The 18,720-nt window shown below is 30.0% G+C and overlaps 2 protein-coding genes across 7 annotated transcripts in view; one reads left to right on the top strand and one right to left on the bottom strand.

The window, feature by feature from the left end:
• Window positions 1-18,720, bottom strand: part of LOC119686022 (5-hydroxytryptamine receptor 1D) — a 97,443-nt gene that overhangs the window by 65,907 nt on the left and 12,816 nt on the right. For 2 of the 5 annotated variants that reach the window (XM_038100474.1, XM_038100475.1), the window contains exon 3: window positions 17,049-17,079. The exons of the other annotated variants lie outside the window; for them this stretch is intronic. The gene's annotated coding sequence lies outside the window, so the exon portion shown is untranslated. The remainder of the gene's footprint in view (window positions 1-17,048; window positions 17,080-18,720) is intronic. 5 annotated transcript variants of the gene reach the window in all.
• On the top strand, window positions 10,491-14,371 carry LOC119686023 (mitochondrial sodium/calcium exchanger protein-like). 2 transcript variants are annotated; one of them, XM_038100477.1, is made up of 13 exons: window positions 10,491-10,800; window positions 10,992-11,057; window positions 11,124-11,344; window positions 11,404-11,732; window positions 11,791-11,865; window positions 11,945-11,983; window positions 12,057-12,431; window positions 12,487-12,605; window positions 12,667-12,901; window positions 12,976-13,043; window positions 13,102-13,427; window positions 13,493-13,651; window positions 13,848-14,371. In XM_038100477.1, the coding sequence occupies exons 2-11, from the start codon at window positions 11,007-11,009 to the stop codon at window positions 13,300-13,302; spliced, it is 1,713 nt and encodes a 570-aa protein (XP_037956405.1). In that variant the 5' UTR covers window positions 10,491-10,800; window positions 10,992-11,006; the 3' UTR covers window positions 13,303-13,427; window positions 13,493-13,651; window positions 13,848-14,371. The 2 variants fall into 2 exon arrangements, with proteins under 2 accessions (XP_037956405.1, XP_037956406.1); XM_038100478.1 differs by lacking the exon at window positions 10,491-10,800 and having other exon boundaries at window positions 10,998-11,057; window positions 11,107-11,344.

Genomic DNA, 18,720 nt, shown 5'->3' with positions numbered 1-18,720 from the left:
AACTCGACTTCATTGACTAGAAAGCAATTGCTACAAACAGAAAGTATACAGAAGAATACCCATGACTCTAATTTAGCTGGTAGAAAAGATTTTTTGAATAATTTGTCTACCTTTATACATAAGAAAGTTATTTCCTGATATTGTAGTTTGGCTATAAAGATTTATAACGCTATTTTTCTCATCAGTGAAGACTTAGTTGCATTAATTAATTTTTTTGTTTTAAAGAAATGCTATGGGTAAATCAGTTACTTAAGACTAGTTGTCTAGCTTAAATGATACAATATTATTAATAACGTATACGCAAGACTAATAAGTTATCGTAATATTAAAGTGTATTGTTATATAATTTAAATTTATTTATAAAATATAAAAAATCTCTTCTTATTTTATAAAATAGGATATTAAATAAATGAGTTGCATACTGTATTTAATGAATGAGAGGAAGAATTAATTTTGGCTTTATCAAAGTTCAAACAACTTATGAATAGTTAGTTAGAATGTAGTAGTTTCTATGGCTTCACTAAAGACAAATTCAGTAATCAACAGGCCTAAGTGCAAAATTTGTTTAATCAATCTATAATTAAGAAATGGACACACATTCGTTATGAATGCAAACCTTCTTACTTTATTTGTAAGACGGAGAAAGTTAGCTCTTGAGAACAGGAAAAGTTCAGGCAAATTAGAAACTATATCTCAACTTACTCTATGGTACGCTTTTTTTTAATAACTCAACATTTCAACTGAAGTCAAACTCTATTCAACTGATATTATCGTAGTGAACAGCGCAAGACACTACGAATGATATATAACAAGTCATATACTAACACGGTACAGTGGTACCAAGTATATATATGTGGCAACAGTACAACAAGTATGGCAACCCAAAAAAATATCAAATTGTCTCTCTTGATGAAAACAAGACACCTGGCAATGCTGAAAATATAAAACCCATGTAATGGTTAATTGTTAAGGTTCGGTGAAAAAAGCAATATTGTATTTTGTTAAGAAATTGTATTTTAAGAATAAAAATAGTCAATAATAACGATCACATGTATATACTTGGTAGAGAAACTTGGTAGAAATTATAAATATCAGATACTTTTTATACAGAATGTATGTCAATACTTTTCAGAATATAAAATTGAACGTTCGAGAAGATTTATAAAACTATATATATAAACAATAATTTGTTATAGTATCTAATAGCTTAATAATTAGCAATATGACTTAAGCTTTAAAAAAAAATATCTAAAAGTTTTTGTAGTAGTAACACACAAGACAAGCTTGGGTAGAAAGTTTCGGTAGTAACGAAACATCATCTTGTCAACCAATGAAAAGATGTAAGTATTATATTCAAGTTTATTTAATAATTAAATTAACTTTTTAGCGAGTAAATTTTTTTAATTAAATGTAAAATATATATTTAATATTGGGTAGATTAGCCCAACTAAACCGTTTACCCGCTACCGTTTGCTCTACTCTTGTATAGGGTTTACCTATTTATTAGCTTAACTAATTATTTGAAAAATTTTTAGACCTTCAGTTTTCAATTGATGCAAAATGATCCCATCGAAAATTGGATCAATTTGTACAAAATAATAATTATTTTTTTATTTCTTTTATTTTTACATTATTTTGCCTTAAACGGTTTAAATATAAACATGTAATAAATAGTTGGAATATAACTATTTGTGTGAAGGGTGTTTTAGCTTCTATAAAGCCAAAGGTAATTGGTTAAAAATAGTGTTTTTAGTACATTTTATTGACGTAGTTTAAAATAATTTTTTGTTAAAAGTTAGTTTGGAGTTTTGCCAAAAATTTCAATAGCTCTACTTATTTCAAAACCAAGAATACTTGATGGTAATAGTTTACCAACAACTATAAATAAATTTGTTTAAAAATTGCTATAAAGTGAAATAAATTTACCGTTGAAAAACTGTAAAATAAATTGGCTATCCTTGCTGGACACAGTTTTCGGGAAAGTAATCCATGCCAAGTTTATTATTTGAACATAATTGAACTTTGAATTTTGAGAGGAAAGCAAAAATTTTTGTTTTTTAATGGATTCTTTTTGGCATTTTTCACGCAAAGAAGAAGAGATTATTTCAAACTTATCTAATAAATATTAGTTCTATTAATTGGAATGCTTATCCGTCCCGATTAGCTGTATCATACATGTGTGGGGCTATGCGTAGGTTCTAAAAATAGTGTAGCAAACTTAAAATTTGAATAACAGCTTTAACGTTGGCATTGTTTGTTCATAACCGAGTACACGGCTAAAAGTTAACAGGGTGCAATTTTTTACACGTGCAATTCATAAATTAAATACAGATAATTAATCCGATAGATGTATCCAAAAACTTCTGATGATATTTATGTGGCAGTACTCGAAGTAAGTGTTAGGTCAACCCAAAAATTTTATTAGATAAATTTATTTGATTGGAAATTTAATTGTCCTGTCACATTTTAGACAAATTACTAACTGACGTACTTAATATGCATAAGTCTAGTTTGAAGAATAATTATTTTGGAAATCACACAAATACAATTTTTCAATGAACTTTATGCCCTTGTGTATGACAAAATAAAATTAGCACAATATAGCATTAAGTTCTACTATGCTATATTGTAGCAATTTTTTAACTTTCTAACAGCTCAAAAGTAAATAACTTGAAGTGTATCTACACAAAAAATATATGAGTTGAATTCGTTTACTTTTTGATATATAATAATTGAATTCTATTTTCAATTTCCTTTGCGATGTACTTGTATTACTTTTTAAATTATTTTTTTTTTTTTTTTTTTTTTTTTTTTAAATTTATTTTGATTTTTATTGAATCTACTAAAAATCAACTTAGAACTAACAATAAATTTTCGCTGCTAATTGCTGTATTAAAATATTTGAAAAAAGAAAAGTAGATAATTAATTGTCCTTAGCCAAAGCTTCGTCCAATTTCGTTACCATGTCGGGCGTTATTCTTGAATAGCCGGGTTTATGTAGTTTTTTTTGAGTCGCTGTGTACCAGCGCTTTGGGTAAGGTTGCTTGCAAGTGGATTTTGATGGTTCCTGAGTTTGATTTTGTACTTTTGTGTGTTGCTGGTAATTACATCTGTGACTGTGTCAATTCGAAGATCTCTATGAATATTTGCGTTTTTTATATACCAGGGGGCACCGACTATTTGCCGGAGGATTTTTGATTGAGTTCTTTGAAGTTTTTCAATGTTTTATGGAGAAGCAGAGCTCCAGAGTTCAATTCCGTAGGTCCATATGGGTTTCATCATTGTGTTGTAAAGTTGCACTTTATAGGTGAGATTAAGTTTAGAATTTTTATTTATCAGCCAGTTTAGTTCTTGTTGTTTGAGTTTAATTTGGGTTACTTTGGTTTCTATATGCTTTTTCCACGTAAGCCTTCGGTCGAGGTGCATTCCTAAGTATTTGGTGTCATTGCATTGTGGTATTACTTTTCCATTAATACGAAGGGCAGGGCAGGTATCTCGTCGTAGAGTGAAGGTTATGTGTACACTTTTCAATTCGTTAACTTTTATTCTCCAGAGATCTAGCCATTTTTGCAGTTTGTTGAGGTGGTCTTGAACTGATTTTGTGGCTGTGAATGGGTCGTCACTATGGCTGAGAATGGCAGTGTCATCCGCAAATGTTGATGTTGTTGTACAGTCACTGGTTGGCATGTCTGCTGTGAAAATCAGGTACAGCAAGGGGCCCAGAACACTACCTTGGGGTACACCTGCCATAATGGGGAAGGCATTGGAGACAAAAGAATTTTGTTTTATAACAAATCTTCTATTTGAGAGGTAGTTTTTGATAACTGAGGATATATTGTATGGTAAATGTTTCTCAAGTTTCCAGAACAATCCCTCGTGCCAAACTTTGTCAAAGGCTTGGGTTATGTCTAGAAAGACGCCTGAACAATACTGCCTCTTCTCAAACGTTTCCTTAATTACTCGTACTATGCGGTGTACTTGTTCTATTGTGTTGTGTTTTTCTCTAAATCCAAATTGGTGGTTAGGTATTATTCTTTTCTTATTTATATATGGCATTAGTTGTTTTATAAAAAGTTTTTCAAATAATTTTGAGAGAATTGGAAGCAGACTTATGGGTCTATGTGAGGTGACTTGAGCGGGGTCCTTTCCGGGCTTGGGTATCATCATGATTTTGGATAGCTTCCAGTCGTTTGGAAAATATGCAGTCCTTAAAATAGCGTTATAAATAAAAAGTAGTTGGTCTTTGGCGATTTGTGGGATCTCTTTCAGCATTTTCGCTGTAATTAAGTCGTAGCCTGGGGCTTTTTTGGTATTTAAATTTTTGATTTCGCTTTTTAGTGGTTTTTTACTGAAGCAAATTGTCATATTGTCGTTTCGTGTGGAGTAAGGCAGAGAGTCAAGTTTTGTTAAAGTAGAGTTTGGGGTAAATATATATTTAAGGTGATTTGCAAAAGCAGCACCCTTTTCCTCATCGCTTTTAGCCCAGTTTCCATCTGTAAGTCGGAGGGGTGCTCTGTATATAACGGGCTTTTTCTTGAGTTTAGTGGCTTTCCAAAGGGAGTTTTTAAATTAATTATATAGGAAAAATCTTTCTTTAAGTACACAAAAATAGTCGATATCACAAAGTGACAACATTGGCGTCTGCTGTGAAAACTTCAACTTTATTTCTTTGGAGACTACAGAGCATTACATAACAAGTGGAGACTACACTTGTTTTCAACATTACTTTTAACACATCTAGTCAGTTTTGAGTTAAATTTAAAGGATATTTAAAAATAAACAAATGTCATACTCAAAATTAAATTAAAAAATTTTATATTTGTATTGAAAACTCCAAACGAAACTTTAAAATTTTTATTCTCAATCGGCAGCTAAATTTCTTAAGACTCTGTTGACTTTTACTGCCTCACGATGACTAAAGTACGGTTTAAAAATAATGAACATACAGTAGATAGTGCTGTCAATAATGGAATCAATGCCAATTTTCCTACCGATGCTGTCTTACGTATTGCAAATTGTGTCCGCAGTCAGCCAAATGATCAAAAAGATCAAGGTATGCAACCAAATCCCCATCCTGGTTCAGATAATATTAAAATGACTAATGCAGAGGGAGAAGTAACACCATTTGGACTTCATTCCACAAATATTGGAAGTTTCAATGGTTCACGAAAATTATTTAACCCAAACAATGCTTTGGCGCGCGTAAGCAGTGTTGATCATCCTGTAGCCTTCTTATATCAAAATGAGTCTACCAATATGATGCAAAAGTGTTTTTTCTGGAAAAAACGTGATCGTGGTAATTTATGCATGAGCTTCCATGACAAACGCCAAATGAGCTTCGATGCAAATCGTCAAGGTCTGTATTAGTGCAAAACTCTGTTTGATACAGAATTTTTATTTTTATAAATTTAAATTAATAAAGTGAATCTAGAGGAATCTAGAACTATATTTTTATATAATATTCACATTTATTTATTTTTTAACAAATGATATTGAAAGAAGACTTCTTAATTAATAAGAAATAGTAGAGCTTTTAATCGTTTAGTTTTCTACCAAAGCCGTTAAAATTCACGTTGTTGTTGGAGTTAGTGCTATCGCGCACTTTTATTTTTTATTTAGCTAATCCCTGTCCCACACTAGGCTTTAATTATGCAGGAATTTATATTGTTTATGTATCGTTTAATTGATGACGGAATCTAGAACTATATTTTTATATAATATTCAGATTTATTTATTTTTTAACAAATGATATTGAAAGGAGACTTCTTAATTAATAAGAAATAGTAGAGCTTTTAATCGTTTAGTTTTCTACCAAAGCCGTTAAAATTCACGTTGTTGTTGGATTTCTTGAGTTAGTGCTATCGCGCACTTTTATTTTTTATTTAGCTTATCCCTGTCCCACACTAGGCTTTAACTATGCAGGAAATCATATCATTTATTTATCGTTTAATTGATGACGGACCATAGGTCAGCATATCTTCCTGTGGGTCCTGAGGTGGACTTGGGGTTTGTTAAGGCGGGGTTGGGCAGCGTATCAACTTTTGTGAATAGTTTTAGGGCTCTGTCCTTGATATACTTTTTCACTGAGTCGATCCTTAAATCTCTGTGTTTGTCTGTTGTTCTAATTTACCATGGAATCTTAAATAGCCTTCTTATAGCCAGGTTTTGTGCTATCTGTAATTGCTTTATGGCTGAATTTGAGACTTTACTGTATATAATTCATCCGTATAGTAGTGCTGAACTGATTATTTAAGTATATAGTAACTTACTATTTATGAGGTTGAAGTGATTATTATTAAACAGCGGCTTAAGGAGATGTAGAATTTTAGAGCAACTATTCCGTTTGCATTTTCATTTGAAAAATTATACATTTTAGGACAACTTCCTAATATTCAATAATCAAATGTATTACAAATGTATCTCATATATTAATAGCAAAGTTCTATATATATATTGATAGTTCACATATTCTATATTTTACAATATGAAATATATATTTTCAGAAAAACACTACATACAATCATATTGTATCACAAAATCTAAAATTAATTTAATTAAAATATTTGGAAAATATGTTATTAATTGCACAATGAACAGGTGCTACCACCTGCCTTAAATGCAATTAAAAGTGAAACAACTTATTTAATATCTTTTTATTCCAATAGAACAAAAATATTAATCTAAAGATATCGAAAAATAAAAATGACTGGCCGCCGGTCTATATAAAAACGATTGGGGTATAATAAAATCAAATAATAGTTTCCATTTACATATAAAAATTGCATAAATTTTTCGTATTTTAACGTTTCTTCCACTTTCAAGTCAAAAGTTTAGTGTGCAAAAACCAAAATATCTGTCAATAAAACAGTTGAACTACGTGATGCAATGTTTTGCAAATATTAAACACTTTTTCTGTATTTGATATAATGGAACACATCTGGCATTTGCATCTCGGCGTGGTCGATACACGTACGGGTGCAAACCATTGCTTTTTGTAGTAAGGATGGTTTTTCATGCATAATTTTTTTGACATTTGCTGTGTTTTTTTTGGGGTAAACACATGAAATGCAAACGGAATAGCTGCTCTAAAATTCTATATTTTCTAAAGCCGCTGTTTAATAATAATCGATTTAACCTCGAAAATAGAAAGTTACTATATACTTAAATAATCAGTTCAGCACTACTATACGGATGTATTATATACAGTAAAGTCTCAAATTCAGCCATAAAGCAATTACAGATAGCACAAAACCTGGCTATAAGAAGGCTATTTAAGATTCCATGGTAAATTAGAACAACAGATATACACAGAGATCTAAGAATCGACTCAGTGAAAAAATATATCAGGGACAGAGCCCTAAAATTAACCAAAAAAATTGATACGCTGCCCAACCCTGACCTAACAAGCCTCAAGTCCACCTCAGGACCCACAGAAAGATATGCTGACCTATGGTCTGTCATCAATTAAACGGTAAATAAACGATATGAATTCCTGCATAGTTGAAGCCTAGTGTGGGGCAGGGATAAGCCCCCAATCACAAAAGAGTGATAGTAAAAACAACAACAACTAGGAGAAACTTAAAATTCTCTTTCAGAAAAACGACAATATATTCGAAAATTATATAAAATGTAAAACCTTTTAGATACAAGTTTAGTTTAGCGTAGTTTCTATCAAAAATGTTTGATACAAGAACAAGTTCACTGAACTGTAACTACTTGAAATGAACCAATTTTTTAAATAAATAATTTACTAGAATCAAATTAATGAACAAGAAAAGTGTTTTAGGATAACATATCAAAACGATGAAGTAAGAGAAAAATTTATTGAGTTTATCTTTTATACTGCAACGATTAGCAATAAACTGTGTTTGCAAACTTATTTGATTCACATGGATCTGCACTCAATAGATTTACTAGACATGAAGTAAAATATGATTTGCTTTGCATTGTTTTTAACTTGCTAAAGCGTAATACCTACTGTAACAAAGTGTTATATATACATCGGCACATATTTGCAATATTTCTTTAAGTAAAATATTGAAAATGACTTTCACTTTAAAGAAAATAAATAAAATTCATTAAATTTGTTATATTAGTTTATTGAGATAAATGTGAAAGTACAAAACGCATTGACTTCTCTCTTTTGTACTTAGTTTTGTATTACTTTTCTTATAAATTATATTAAAACAAGTAATGACATTAAGTTTGTCTTTCCATAGAATTTTAAGTCTCAAAACGATCTTAATTGAATTTCTGAAGAATGCGCCTATAATTTGCCAAATATCGGGCTGCAATACCATTTGCAATAAAGCATGACAAGTAAATGTAAGAGTTCAAGAGAAGATATTTCTTTAGGAGTAACACTTACATGAAATTTAAATTTTATAGAGCATGTTCATTAAAAGTATGAGTAGTATGTGAAAACAGTTCTATAGACAAATATATATTTATCACAGTACAATATGTGATACGCAACGCAAGTCTAGGGATACTTGTAGTTCCAAGTTGTTAGTGGTAGAAAAACTACTTCATTTTTATATCAAAAAATGTTTGCCATGGGACAAACTCACAAAACTATGTAATTTATATATCAAAGCGTCTGTCAATAAAATTATCAATGTATACACAATATTTTTAAATTTTATCGATGTCAGAATAGACATAAAATTTGTCCACGAAACTAAATCACAATTTTTTTTTGAGACTTATTATCGTCCGAATTGAGTTTATGTTAACACAGCCAGAACGAGTACTTGGGAAATGTATGAATAATAGAGTGAGAGATCATTTTAAAAGACAAGTGCACCAAAGTGATTTTTTTAACTTAAATCTAACTACATTTACATTTCTTTAACTAATTAAGATTCCTTGGTATATTAGAACAACAGACATGCATAGAGATCTAAGATTCGATTCAGTGAAAAAGTATATCAAGGACAGAGCCCTAAAATTATTCACAAAAGTTAATACGTTGCCCAACCCCACCCTAACAAACCACAAGTCCACCTCAGGACCCACAGGAAGATATGTTGATCTACGATCCGTCATCAGTTAGAAAATAAATAAATGATAATGTTTCTAGTATAGCTAAAGTTTAGTGTGGGGCAGGGATAAACTCCGCAGTCACAGTAGAGTAAAAGTGCGCAATACACTAACTCAAATCACAACAATAACAACAACAACAAATATAATATTATTAGCTGTCATTTTGACTTATTTTTGAAATCAAAAAGATTTCTATGGAAATATGTACATCAGATATTATATTTGAGGCATTATTTCAACAAAATCAAGTTGACATAAACTTCAATAATTCACAGTAGTACAATGTTGTATACTATAATACTGTCCTATTGCGAATAGTTTTGAGGAATGAATAAAAATTTCATACAAAGTGAAACAAAACAAATATTTTATAAATGCATACATATTAAGTGATTATTATTATATTATTATATTATTTTCGTTTTATTTATTTTGGGATTTAAAATATTTAAACTTAAATTTTAAACAAATTACAATAAATAGTTATTTTTGATTTTAAAATCAGATGTCACATTAAAATTTTTGACAGTTGATATTAAAAAGAAAATTTTCGTGTCAAATTATAACTAAATTTTTATATGTAAAAATTTTTAATTTCAATGAAGAACTACTGCTATTTTCTTATTTAATTTTCAACGAGACTCTTATCGAAATGTGATCGAAAATTAATAAACCTTTTGATTATCACAAAGTGCTGTTGTTTATTGAGTCAATTTCTTTGTGTATTGATTGACCTGCAACAAATGGACGAGTAAATGCTAAGTTTGGTCTTTCAAGACCAACCAAACGAAAATGGACATATGATCAATTTTGGCAATAGACAAATAGGAAAGATACATATTTCTTCAGTGCTCTGGTCAAGGATGATATGGCGTTCATGGCTCATATCTGGAACCTTAAACATTAAATAAACATAGGAAGTTAGACTGGATATATGAGCTAAAAAGTAGGACGGCCAACACATCTGATCCGCCACCATACTATCCTGTCTAAATCCACTTTTATATTCGATTATATTACAGTGGCTGTAATACATATAGCTTTTTATAAAGTTAGTATCGTGATAAAAGAAATGTCAGTCAAAATATTAATTTTTTAACATTGTGTCATACATATTTATTATTATTTTTCTACAGATATATTTTTTTTTCGTTTGTGTAGACAGTTATTTTTTGAAAGAGCCAAAGTACGATCTTTTAAGAAACTAAAAGTAAGTAATTATCTGAGGACCTCTAACCTCTTATATTTAAAATAATATTTTTCGTTCTGTATAGAAAAATGTATTATACTCAACAGTAGTGCGATTTCAAATGTACAGAAAAATTTCTCGGTTAGTAAATCAACATAAAAATTGTAATAATTTTGGATATTTTTTTTTACGATAAATTAAAATATATAATGCATTCTTTATTTCTAGTAACAAAAAGAAAAAAAAATCATGCATCTTTGCAATGGTACGGGAAATATAAATAATAGTGTATGGTAATCAATTTCTATATATACTCTGCCAACACCCTTCAGTTTATGGGCTTCAGATAAATTGGAATATGCTGAGACCATTTAATTAACTGGGTAATTTTAAAAAAAAATAAATGCGTCTCCGCAATCAATTTCTATATATAATCTGCTAACACCCTTCAGATAAATTTAAATTTTGAAAATAGAATTGAAGGGAAACAACTGAGATCTGGATAATCTAAAATTAACTACGCAATTTTATGGCTGCTAAATACAAACAAAGAAAACTTGAACAAGGTATGAGATATATATTTCTAATAAAAGAAATAAATTCAAGCAAACACAGACATATAATTTGACATTAATATTTCTAATAAAATAAATAAATTCAAGCAAACACAGACATATAATTTGACATTATAGAAATAATATTAGAATTTTATTTTGGAAAAAATGTTTCTTATTTTTTGAATCAAAATTATTTGCAGAATAAATAAAACAAAATGGCTTTGACAGAAGAATTAATAATTCCCTATATGGATATGGGGGCTTACGTAAGTACGGACATAATATATTCATTTACCAAACTAAAAACATTATTAGTTGCTTTTATTCCACAGCCAGCCTGTTCAAATGTACGATGGGTCGAATATCCTGGACGTTGTAATTATGTGAAATTAACTGCGGAATGCACTAGTGTTGGCTCATTTGTAGATTACGTGAATCTATATTACTGTATTCTTGAACCATTGTCACCGTTTCAAGAATTTCTTGCTATGAGCACTGTATTTCTAACATGTATAGTAATATTTTTTATATTAAATATTACAGCTGACAGGTTGTGAGTAAGCTAATCATACACATTAACTGCAATTATAAGAAGATTTCTATCTCTAATAGCTTTTGCCCAGCACTCAAAGTAATAGCCACGGTATTCGGTATGAGTGAACATTTAGCCGGTGTCACCCTAGTGGCTTTTGGTAATGGATCACCAGACTTGTTTTCTACTTTAAGCTCAGTACGCGATTTTTCACGTGCAATATTCTCCGATATGACTGGCGGTGCAATATATGTTGTCAACTTTGTTGCAGGACTTATATGTGTTTTTGCACCATTTCAAATGCAAGGTTATAATATTCTTCGGGATGTGTCCTTCCTCACATTAGCGTTCTTATATATTGAGTACGCTATAATTTCAGATGGCAAAGTTACTACAAAAGAAAGTACTAGTAAGTCTGATTTATACGAGAAATATTTTTTTTTCACATTTCGAACTGTTTGTTGCAGGAATGTTAATAATTTATTTTACATACTTAACTATTATTCTTTTTGATCAGTACCTACTTAAAAGAGGAATCTCACGTAAGTAAATTTAATCTACAATGTTGATTTACAGTGGAAATATGATATGAGCAATAATCAACCAGTATTTATTTTGTAGGATTAGAAAAAATTCTAAGAAGAAGACCGTTTCTGCCTGGTAAGTATTTCGTGCGAACATTTGCAATATTGCTTGCGTTCTCATTATATCAGTTACTATATAATTTTAATAGAACGTACGAAAGAAGAAATTCGAGCAGAAATTAATATACTTCGAGCAGAAGCAGATATGCAGCTTTTATCTAGAGTTTCCAAAACTAGCGTAATTAGTACAGAGGAGCGGCGTGTTTCATCATATATACAGGATGTCGGATCAAATAACAAGCTGATTGCACAATTCTTAAATTCCATAAATCCCTTTGAAGAAGGTGAATGGGAAAATGGTACTAAATTTCAGAGAAGTACCTTGATATTAAAAATTCCCATAAGGTTAATGTTGCTACTGTTTATGCCTATATGTGATTACGAGTTGGATGCTCATGGCTGGTCAAAACTATTAAACTGTCTGCAAGTTGCATATATGCCGCTTGGTAGCCTTTGTTGCCTTTGTAAGACTTTTAATAATTTTTGTAATTACATAAATTTATGTTTATTTATTTTAAGTCCGAAATAAGTTTTATCTAATAATAAACTACGTGCGCCTGATGGTATTGCTTATACCGCCTGCAGCCTTTTATTTATTTTTGAGAACGAAAACATACAGGCCACCAAAATATCATGTCGTAAATAATCTAAATAAATTATACGCAATCTTCAATTTTTATTTTACTTATATTTCAAAAGATGTTCGCATTACTCACCACCTATGGATCAATGTTCATCATATATACATGCGCTTGCGAAGTGGTTCAAGTACTACACATATTCGGGCTTATACTTGGCAAAAGCAAAGCCTTTTTATATTGTACTATATTGGCTTGGGGTAATGGTGTTGGCGATTTAGTATCGAACTTAACATTTGCATTTGGAGGTTACCAAAAAATGGGATTTGCAGCGTGTCTTGGAGCTCCATTTTTCAGTAAAACTATGCACTATTATTTCCTACATATAAATTATGTTTTAATTAAAAATTGTTTTTTTCTTTCATTTAAGATACTCTTTTGGGGGTGGGTACAGTTTATCTATATAGATGCACAAATGGTGAAAGAGGTTTTACACCGGTAATTAGAAAAATATGAATAATTTTTTTTCTTATACATCAAAAAATATTTCAACCAGGCCAGAACTGGGTATTTAGGTGAAAACAGTTTTGTGTTTCTTATTGTAACGCTTTCCTGCTTACTGACATGGACGCTGAGTACCAACTATTACGCGCGACGTATTATGGGTCTTTTTCACGTTGCTTTCTATATACTTTTCGTAGGATATGCTTATATGGTCGAAACTGAATTCATGCAAACATTTGCCCCTTTTGGGTAGATAGCCAGCATGAGAACTCTAACTGCGAGATATATAATAATTGTCTGTCACAATATTTAACAATTCCTTTAGCTGTACTTGTACTTTATAAACCAAGGCCGGAGAAACCGCCATATTATAATGTTGTAAATAAATTGAGTAACTTTAATTTTGACTGTTTTTTTTAATTTAATTTTTTATTTTTTAAAAGCCGTTAGAATTTCACGCCACCTATGGATCAATCTACATACTTTTTCTTTGTGCTCAAATCTCCAGCTTCTGGAGCTTTGTCACTGTCACCGGATAACCAGATTTGGGCTTGCGAAGTAATTTAAAGATTTTGTCAATATTACGAGATTGACATATGAAGGTAATTATAAGGAAACTTAATAATATTCATAAATCTGTTGCGTTGGTGAATTCAAATAACAGATTTAGGCCGTTAGGTCCGAAAATTATAAAACTATTTTAAATTAAATTTTTAGAGAATTTTAACTCTATTACATTAAGACTAAGACAAGAAAAATAAAGATTAAACAAATAATTTATTATTTCCATTTTTTCAGGTGTAATTCACAGTCACATACAGACTTCCATCAATATAATGGGCGAAACTATGAATTTCTCATGGGATATCAGTAGCTCATTGATCGCGTTAAGGTATTACACCAAACAAAAGCAGATGCACTCTATAAAATAGGAGAAAATGATATCATACACATATTGCCAGCGTGAGCTACGCTTCAACAAATATGGTTAAAGTGAACGTTCCAGTTGTCCAAATGGCATATCAGTGGCTGATTGATCGCAGTTAGGTATCACACCAAGCAAAAGCAACTGCACTCTACAAGATAGGAGAAAAGGAAGATATCATCCATATATTGGCGCACTGAGATTCTATTACGTAAAAGTGAACTGTCTCTACACGAAATTGCAGTTGTTCAAATGACATATTAGTAGCCGATTGATCGCGTTCATCCACATATTGGCACACTGAGCTACGCCTCAACAAATAAGATTCTATAAGGTTGTGAACTGTCTTTACACGGATGTTGCAGTTGTCAGTAGCTGATTGATCGAGTTCAGGAGATAAAGAGGATATCATCCACATATTGGTGCGCTAAGCTAAGTTGCAGCAAATAAGATTCTATTAGGTTAAAGTGAACTGTTTCTAAACGAACGTTGCTGTTGTCCAAAACTGGCAGTACCACGTGACCGGTTTCAAAATGATGTGGCAAATTGAAGAAAAAATGTTTATGGATTGTAGTGACTCCTGACAGTTTCGTGCTATTATTTCTTGAGGAACATTTTAATAGTCAAATCAAGAACTTCTAACTTAGCAATTTAAAGGGATATTAAAAATATAGAAAATAATATCAAAATAGTGTTTATAATAATTGTGATTAATTAATAGTATTAATAATACCTCGATTCTCTAAACTATATAAATGTAAAAAGTTAGGCTTAACATGCCCTAACGAAACTCTTGTAAATAGTGTCTGCTGTCGCTTAAATAATAAAAATTAATTGAAATTAATATCTATCTAAATTCAATTTTATGTTTAACAATGTATATAATATACAGCTTTTTAAAATATTAGTAACGTGGTGTAGGAAATTACAGCCAAAATATGTTTCTTAAATATTTGGGTTATTTGAAAATTCCAATGTAATATTATTCTAAATTTACAGAAAAATGTCTTGGTATGTAAATTAACATAAAAATTGCAATAATTTTGGTATTTTTTTAAGACAAATTCAAATTTTTACTACTGGATATATCTACAATTAGGAAAAAAAATGCACTACAAAAAATATTTTGTCTCAAGACTGTTTTGAGAAACAATTTGTGTATATGCTGAGGCTACTGAAAAGGAGTTAATGGTACTTAAATGCCACAAAATTGCAACTCATGCAAATTAGGAATTGTTTCGACTTTTGGCAATGCGCCCACTGCAGTACCTAAACTTCCTCTATATAGTTTTTTGGTTCTATTTTGATGCATTTGCTTTTATATCTGCTTCACTTAAGCAAATTATTTATTGCACATTTTGTCGGGCCGTCGGGGCGTCATCAATGATTTTTAAGTGGATTTAAAATTTATGACCTTGTTTTTTCCCCTTAACTCAGGTTAAAATAATATTAAACGTTTAGACACAAAAAATAAACATTTTAAAGTGGTTAGAAATGCCAAGGCAGATTTTAACTTCGCCGTAATATTTTTCCCGCAATTTATCTGACAGTCGCCCTTATTGATGACTTCCCCATAATTGGTGCAGTTCTGCTAAAGGCGCAACATTTCCATTACTTTAATGCATTTTTTGTTTATTATGCGAAATATAAAATTTCACTCACCTAAACGTGTTTATTCGTAATTTAGTGAATTTTATTTGTGGCAAAACGTGACTTGTCACTGAATTTAAATTTTATGAAAAACTTCAGACAGTTGAAATGGCTTTAAATAGCAGAAATGTTAATTTGTGGATCTGTAAATGTCCGCCAAAATTCAAAATTTCTAAAATGCGTTTTTTATTTCGGTTTGCGCAATAAATACATATACATATATATATTACATATTATATAGATAATTTATGCATAATGTGCGGATGGCACTCAACGAAATATTGACTTAATTAGTATCCTATTAAACAAGTGATGGAACATGTACATTGTGACTTTAAAACAATGACAGTTACTTCAAACAAATAAAGCCAGAAACCTACTTAAGGTCAATAGATTACAAATTAACACAATCACTTCATAATAAACGCGTCATCTATGGGTGATACTAAAGCAATTATAGTTGTATGGAATTAAAATGTGAAGCTCGACTTTTAAATGCTTTCATTACAAAGAAATCAAATAAGTCACAATGAAGAAGTTTAACTGACAATTAAAACCGACCACGCAGACTGAAGAAATGTTTAACGTACCAGAAAGATATGATATTTAAATACAATATAATATAATATTGTATTGTCATTGAGCAATATACTGATGGCATGGCTTTGTAACCATCATATGGTTATGAGGCTGTGACAGTGGCAAAGCTCCAGAAGCTGGAATTTTGAGCACAAAGAAATAGTATACAGATTTATTTTCACTAAAACACATAGCATCTAATAAATTAAATTAAAAAAAATATTTTAATTTATTTCTCTTAATATACATTATTGCTATGTACATACCATATATTATATAAATAATTTTCACCTTCTCGCCAAATATAATTTATTAACAGTGAAATTTTGATTAAGATTTAGATAAGCTGATAATGGTTGTTCAAGGCACTGACTAATTCAATATAATTATGATTTATTAGTGTTTAATTATATCTTGAACTTGTCAATTTTTGCTGTTTCATTCATTCAATAATTGCCAAATATATATTTAAATTTTATGTATATTTTTTTAATTTCAGTAATAATTTAGTATTTTTACTAAGAAAATTTTGATTAAGCGGACTGCTTCAGAAATTTTTATTACTCCGATTTGATTGATAATAAGAATATTTTACTGAAGTACTTATTTAGTGATAAGGCGCAGAAGTATGAATTTTTAGACATAATGTCAATAACATTTAAGTTGCATTCTTAATTTAAATTTCTTGTTCAAAAATCGCATTTGGACAAATGAATTTTTTCTTTTTTCATATTTTACATTTAAAAATAAATATGGAATAATAAATACCACAAAGCTCCAGAAGGTGTAGTTATAAGCACACAGAAAAAGTATATAGATAGACATTACATATTATAAATTCTTACCTGAAAAATAATTCTGCGAACTTTTTTAAATCTGAAAGAAAAAATATTAGAAGTAATTAAGACACGAATTATATTTGTATAAAGAATCGATTAACTTCACAAATAAACTTTTCGTTCCCAGAAATATATTTGCAAAAGTTAATTAGTTTAATTAATTAGTTAATTAGTTTAATTAATTAAAGTTAAAAGATATGAATTATTTATTTTTGCTGACTACAACTGTATAGGTAAATAGGACGTAAAAGATTAAAGCTAGTTTACTAGTTTCCTATACATTTCATTAGCATTTAATACTTAATGCTAGATGGAGTGCTTAGTTTTTTGTTAATGCAATCAAAATTTGTCGTTAATTCTGTTAAAATCGGCATCATTCAGCCTTTAACTAAAAGGTTAACTTGACGACATTAAAGGTTAGTTTTTAAGTAACTGAGTCCCAACGATGTATAGTATATACAAGTATATCTATCAAATTAGAAAAATGTATGAAGACTTATTTATAATTTACTAGAAAAATCAAATTTTACTTCAAATTGAAAGGTATTTAACTCTAATTTCTAATAATTTTGTTAAATGCAGATCTGAATTTGACTATTTGTGTGTCCAAACTTCATACATTGTTATCGACCCATACATACGGTATATTGTCTAATGACAATATCCAGGCACGCTGAAGGCTAGTCACCAAAGAAACCACTATAATTTGTCTAATGGCATAATTTACTCTCACTCGCAACACTGATAAAAATAATCAAATTAAAAAATATAGAAATAAGAGATACCAGTGTTTATAAATGTAACTAAAAGAAATATAACTAAAAGTACTGTCAAATCTTCGTACGAGAGGCTACCGAGAGGCTTAACCGAGAGGCTAAAATATCAATAAATATTCATAAGTCATTTGTCCAGTCCTCTATAAGTTTCCACATTTCTGGTGGGATCTACCCAGGCTCATCACAGTGGAGAAGTATATGTATGTCAAGCAAAAGCGTCTCTTGTGTTGTTTTATTCTATATCCACAAAGCATTGCTATACAAAGTGTGTTTTAGACCATAACAGAAAAAAGTCTGCACATTATTTTATTTCTATATACTGCAGTTTTTAAAGGGTATCTTCTGGTAATTAACATACGATAAGGTAAACTAATATTCTTATCTAAAAGCGAAATCTATTGGCATATAGTTGAATACAGTAAATACGCATTTCTTTCCTTTAACTCCTTATTGGAGCATAAGTCCTCGCCCTACACACTTATGAGTTCCTAATTATCATATTGTTTTACAGAACAAAACATATATAGTGTTATTATTTTTGTAGTTTTTTTAAAGATTTTTAAAAGTATAACAAGAAGACACTTACTTGCTTCGCAAAAAAGGTTTAAATAGTATTATTTCGAATTAATTTCTTAGAACACATAATAGGATTCTTTTATCTACACATTTACTTCTTGATAAATACTACGATAGTACTGTAACTACTTAAATCTGATTATTTTTAAACATTTTTATTTGCTGACACTTTTGGAATCTTAAGATTTTCTTAGAAAGCATAAAAAAATTATAATTAAATCTGGGAGAGCAAACACCAAAGATAATTCACTATAAATGCCAAAAATGGAAGGGAAATTCATAGAAAAAGTCATAAAATGTTTCACTTCTCACAACTTTTTGATTTT

Source organism: Teleopsis dalmanni, chromosome 2 (genome assembly GCF_002237135.1).
Source record: "Teleopsis dalmanni isolate 2A chromosome 2, ASM223713v2, whole genome shotgun sequence".
Classification (NCBI taxonomy): Eukaryota; Metazoa; Arthropoda; class Insecta; order Diptera; family Diopsidae; genus Teleopsis; species Teleopsis dalmanni.
This window is presented reverse-complemented; position numbering and strand designations above follow the sequence as displayed.

Bases quoted from the DNA above. Each gene is read 5' to 3' on its own strand.
- LOC119686023 (XM_038100477.1), top strand. From the start codon at position 11,007: ATGGCTTTGACAGAAGAATTAATAATTCCCTATATGGATATGGGGGCT. The intron at 11,058-11,123 runs GTAAGTACGGAC...TTTATTCCACAG, and splicing joins ATATGGATATGGGGGCTTAC to CCAGCCTGTTCAAATGTACG. The intron at 11,733-11,790 runs GTAAGTCTGATT...TGTTTGTTGCAG, and splicing joins TACTACAAAAGAAAGTACTA to GAATGTTAATAATTTATTTT.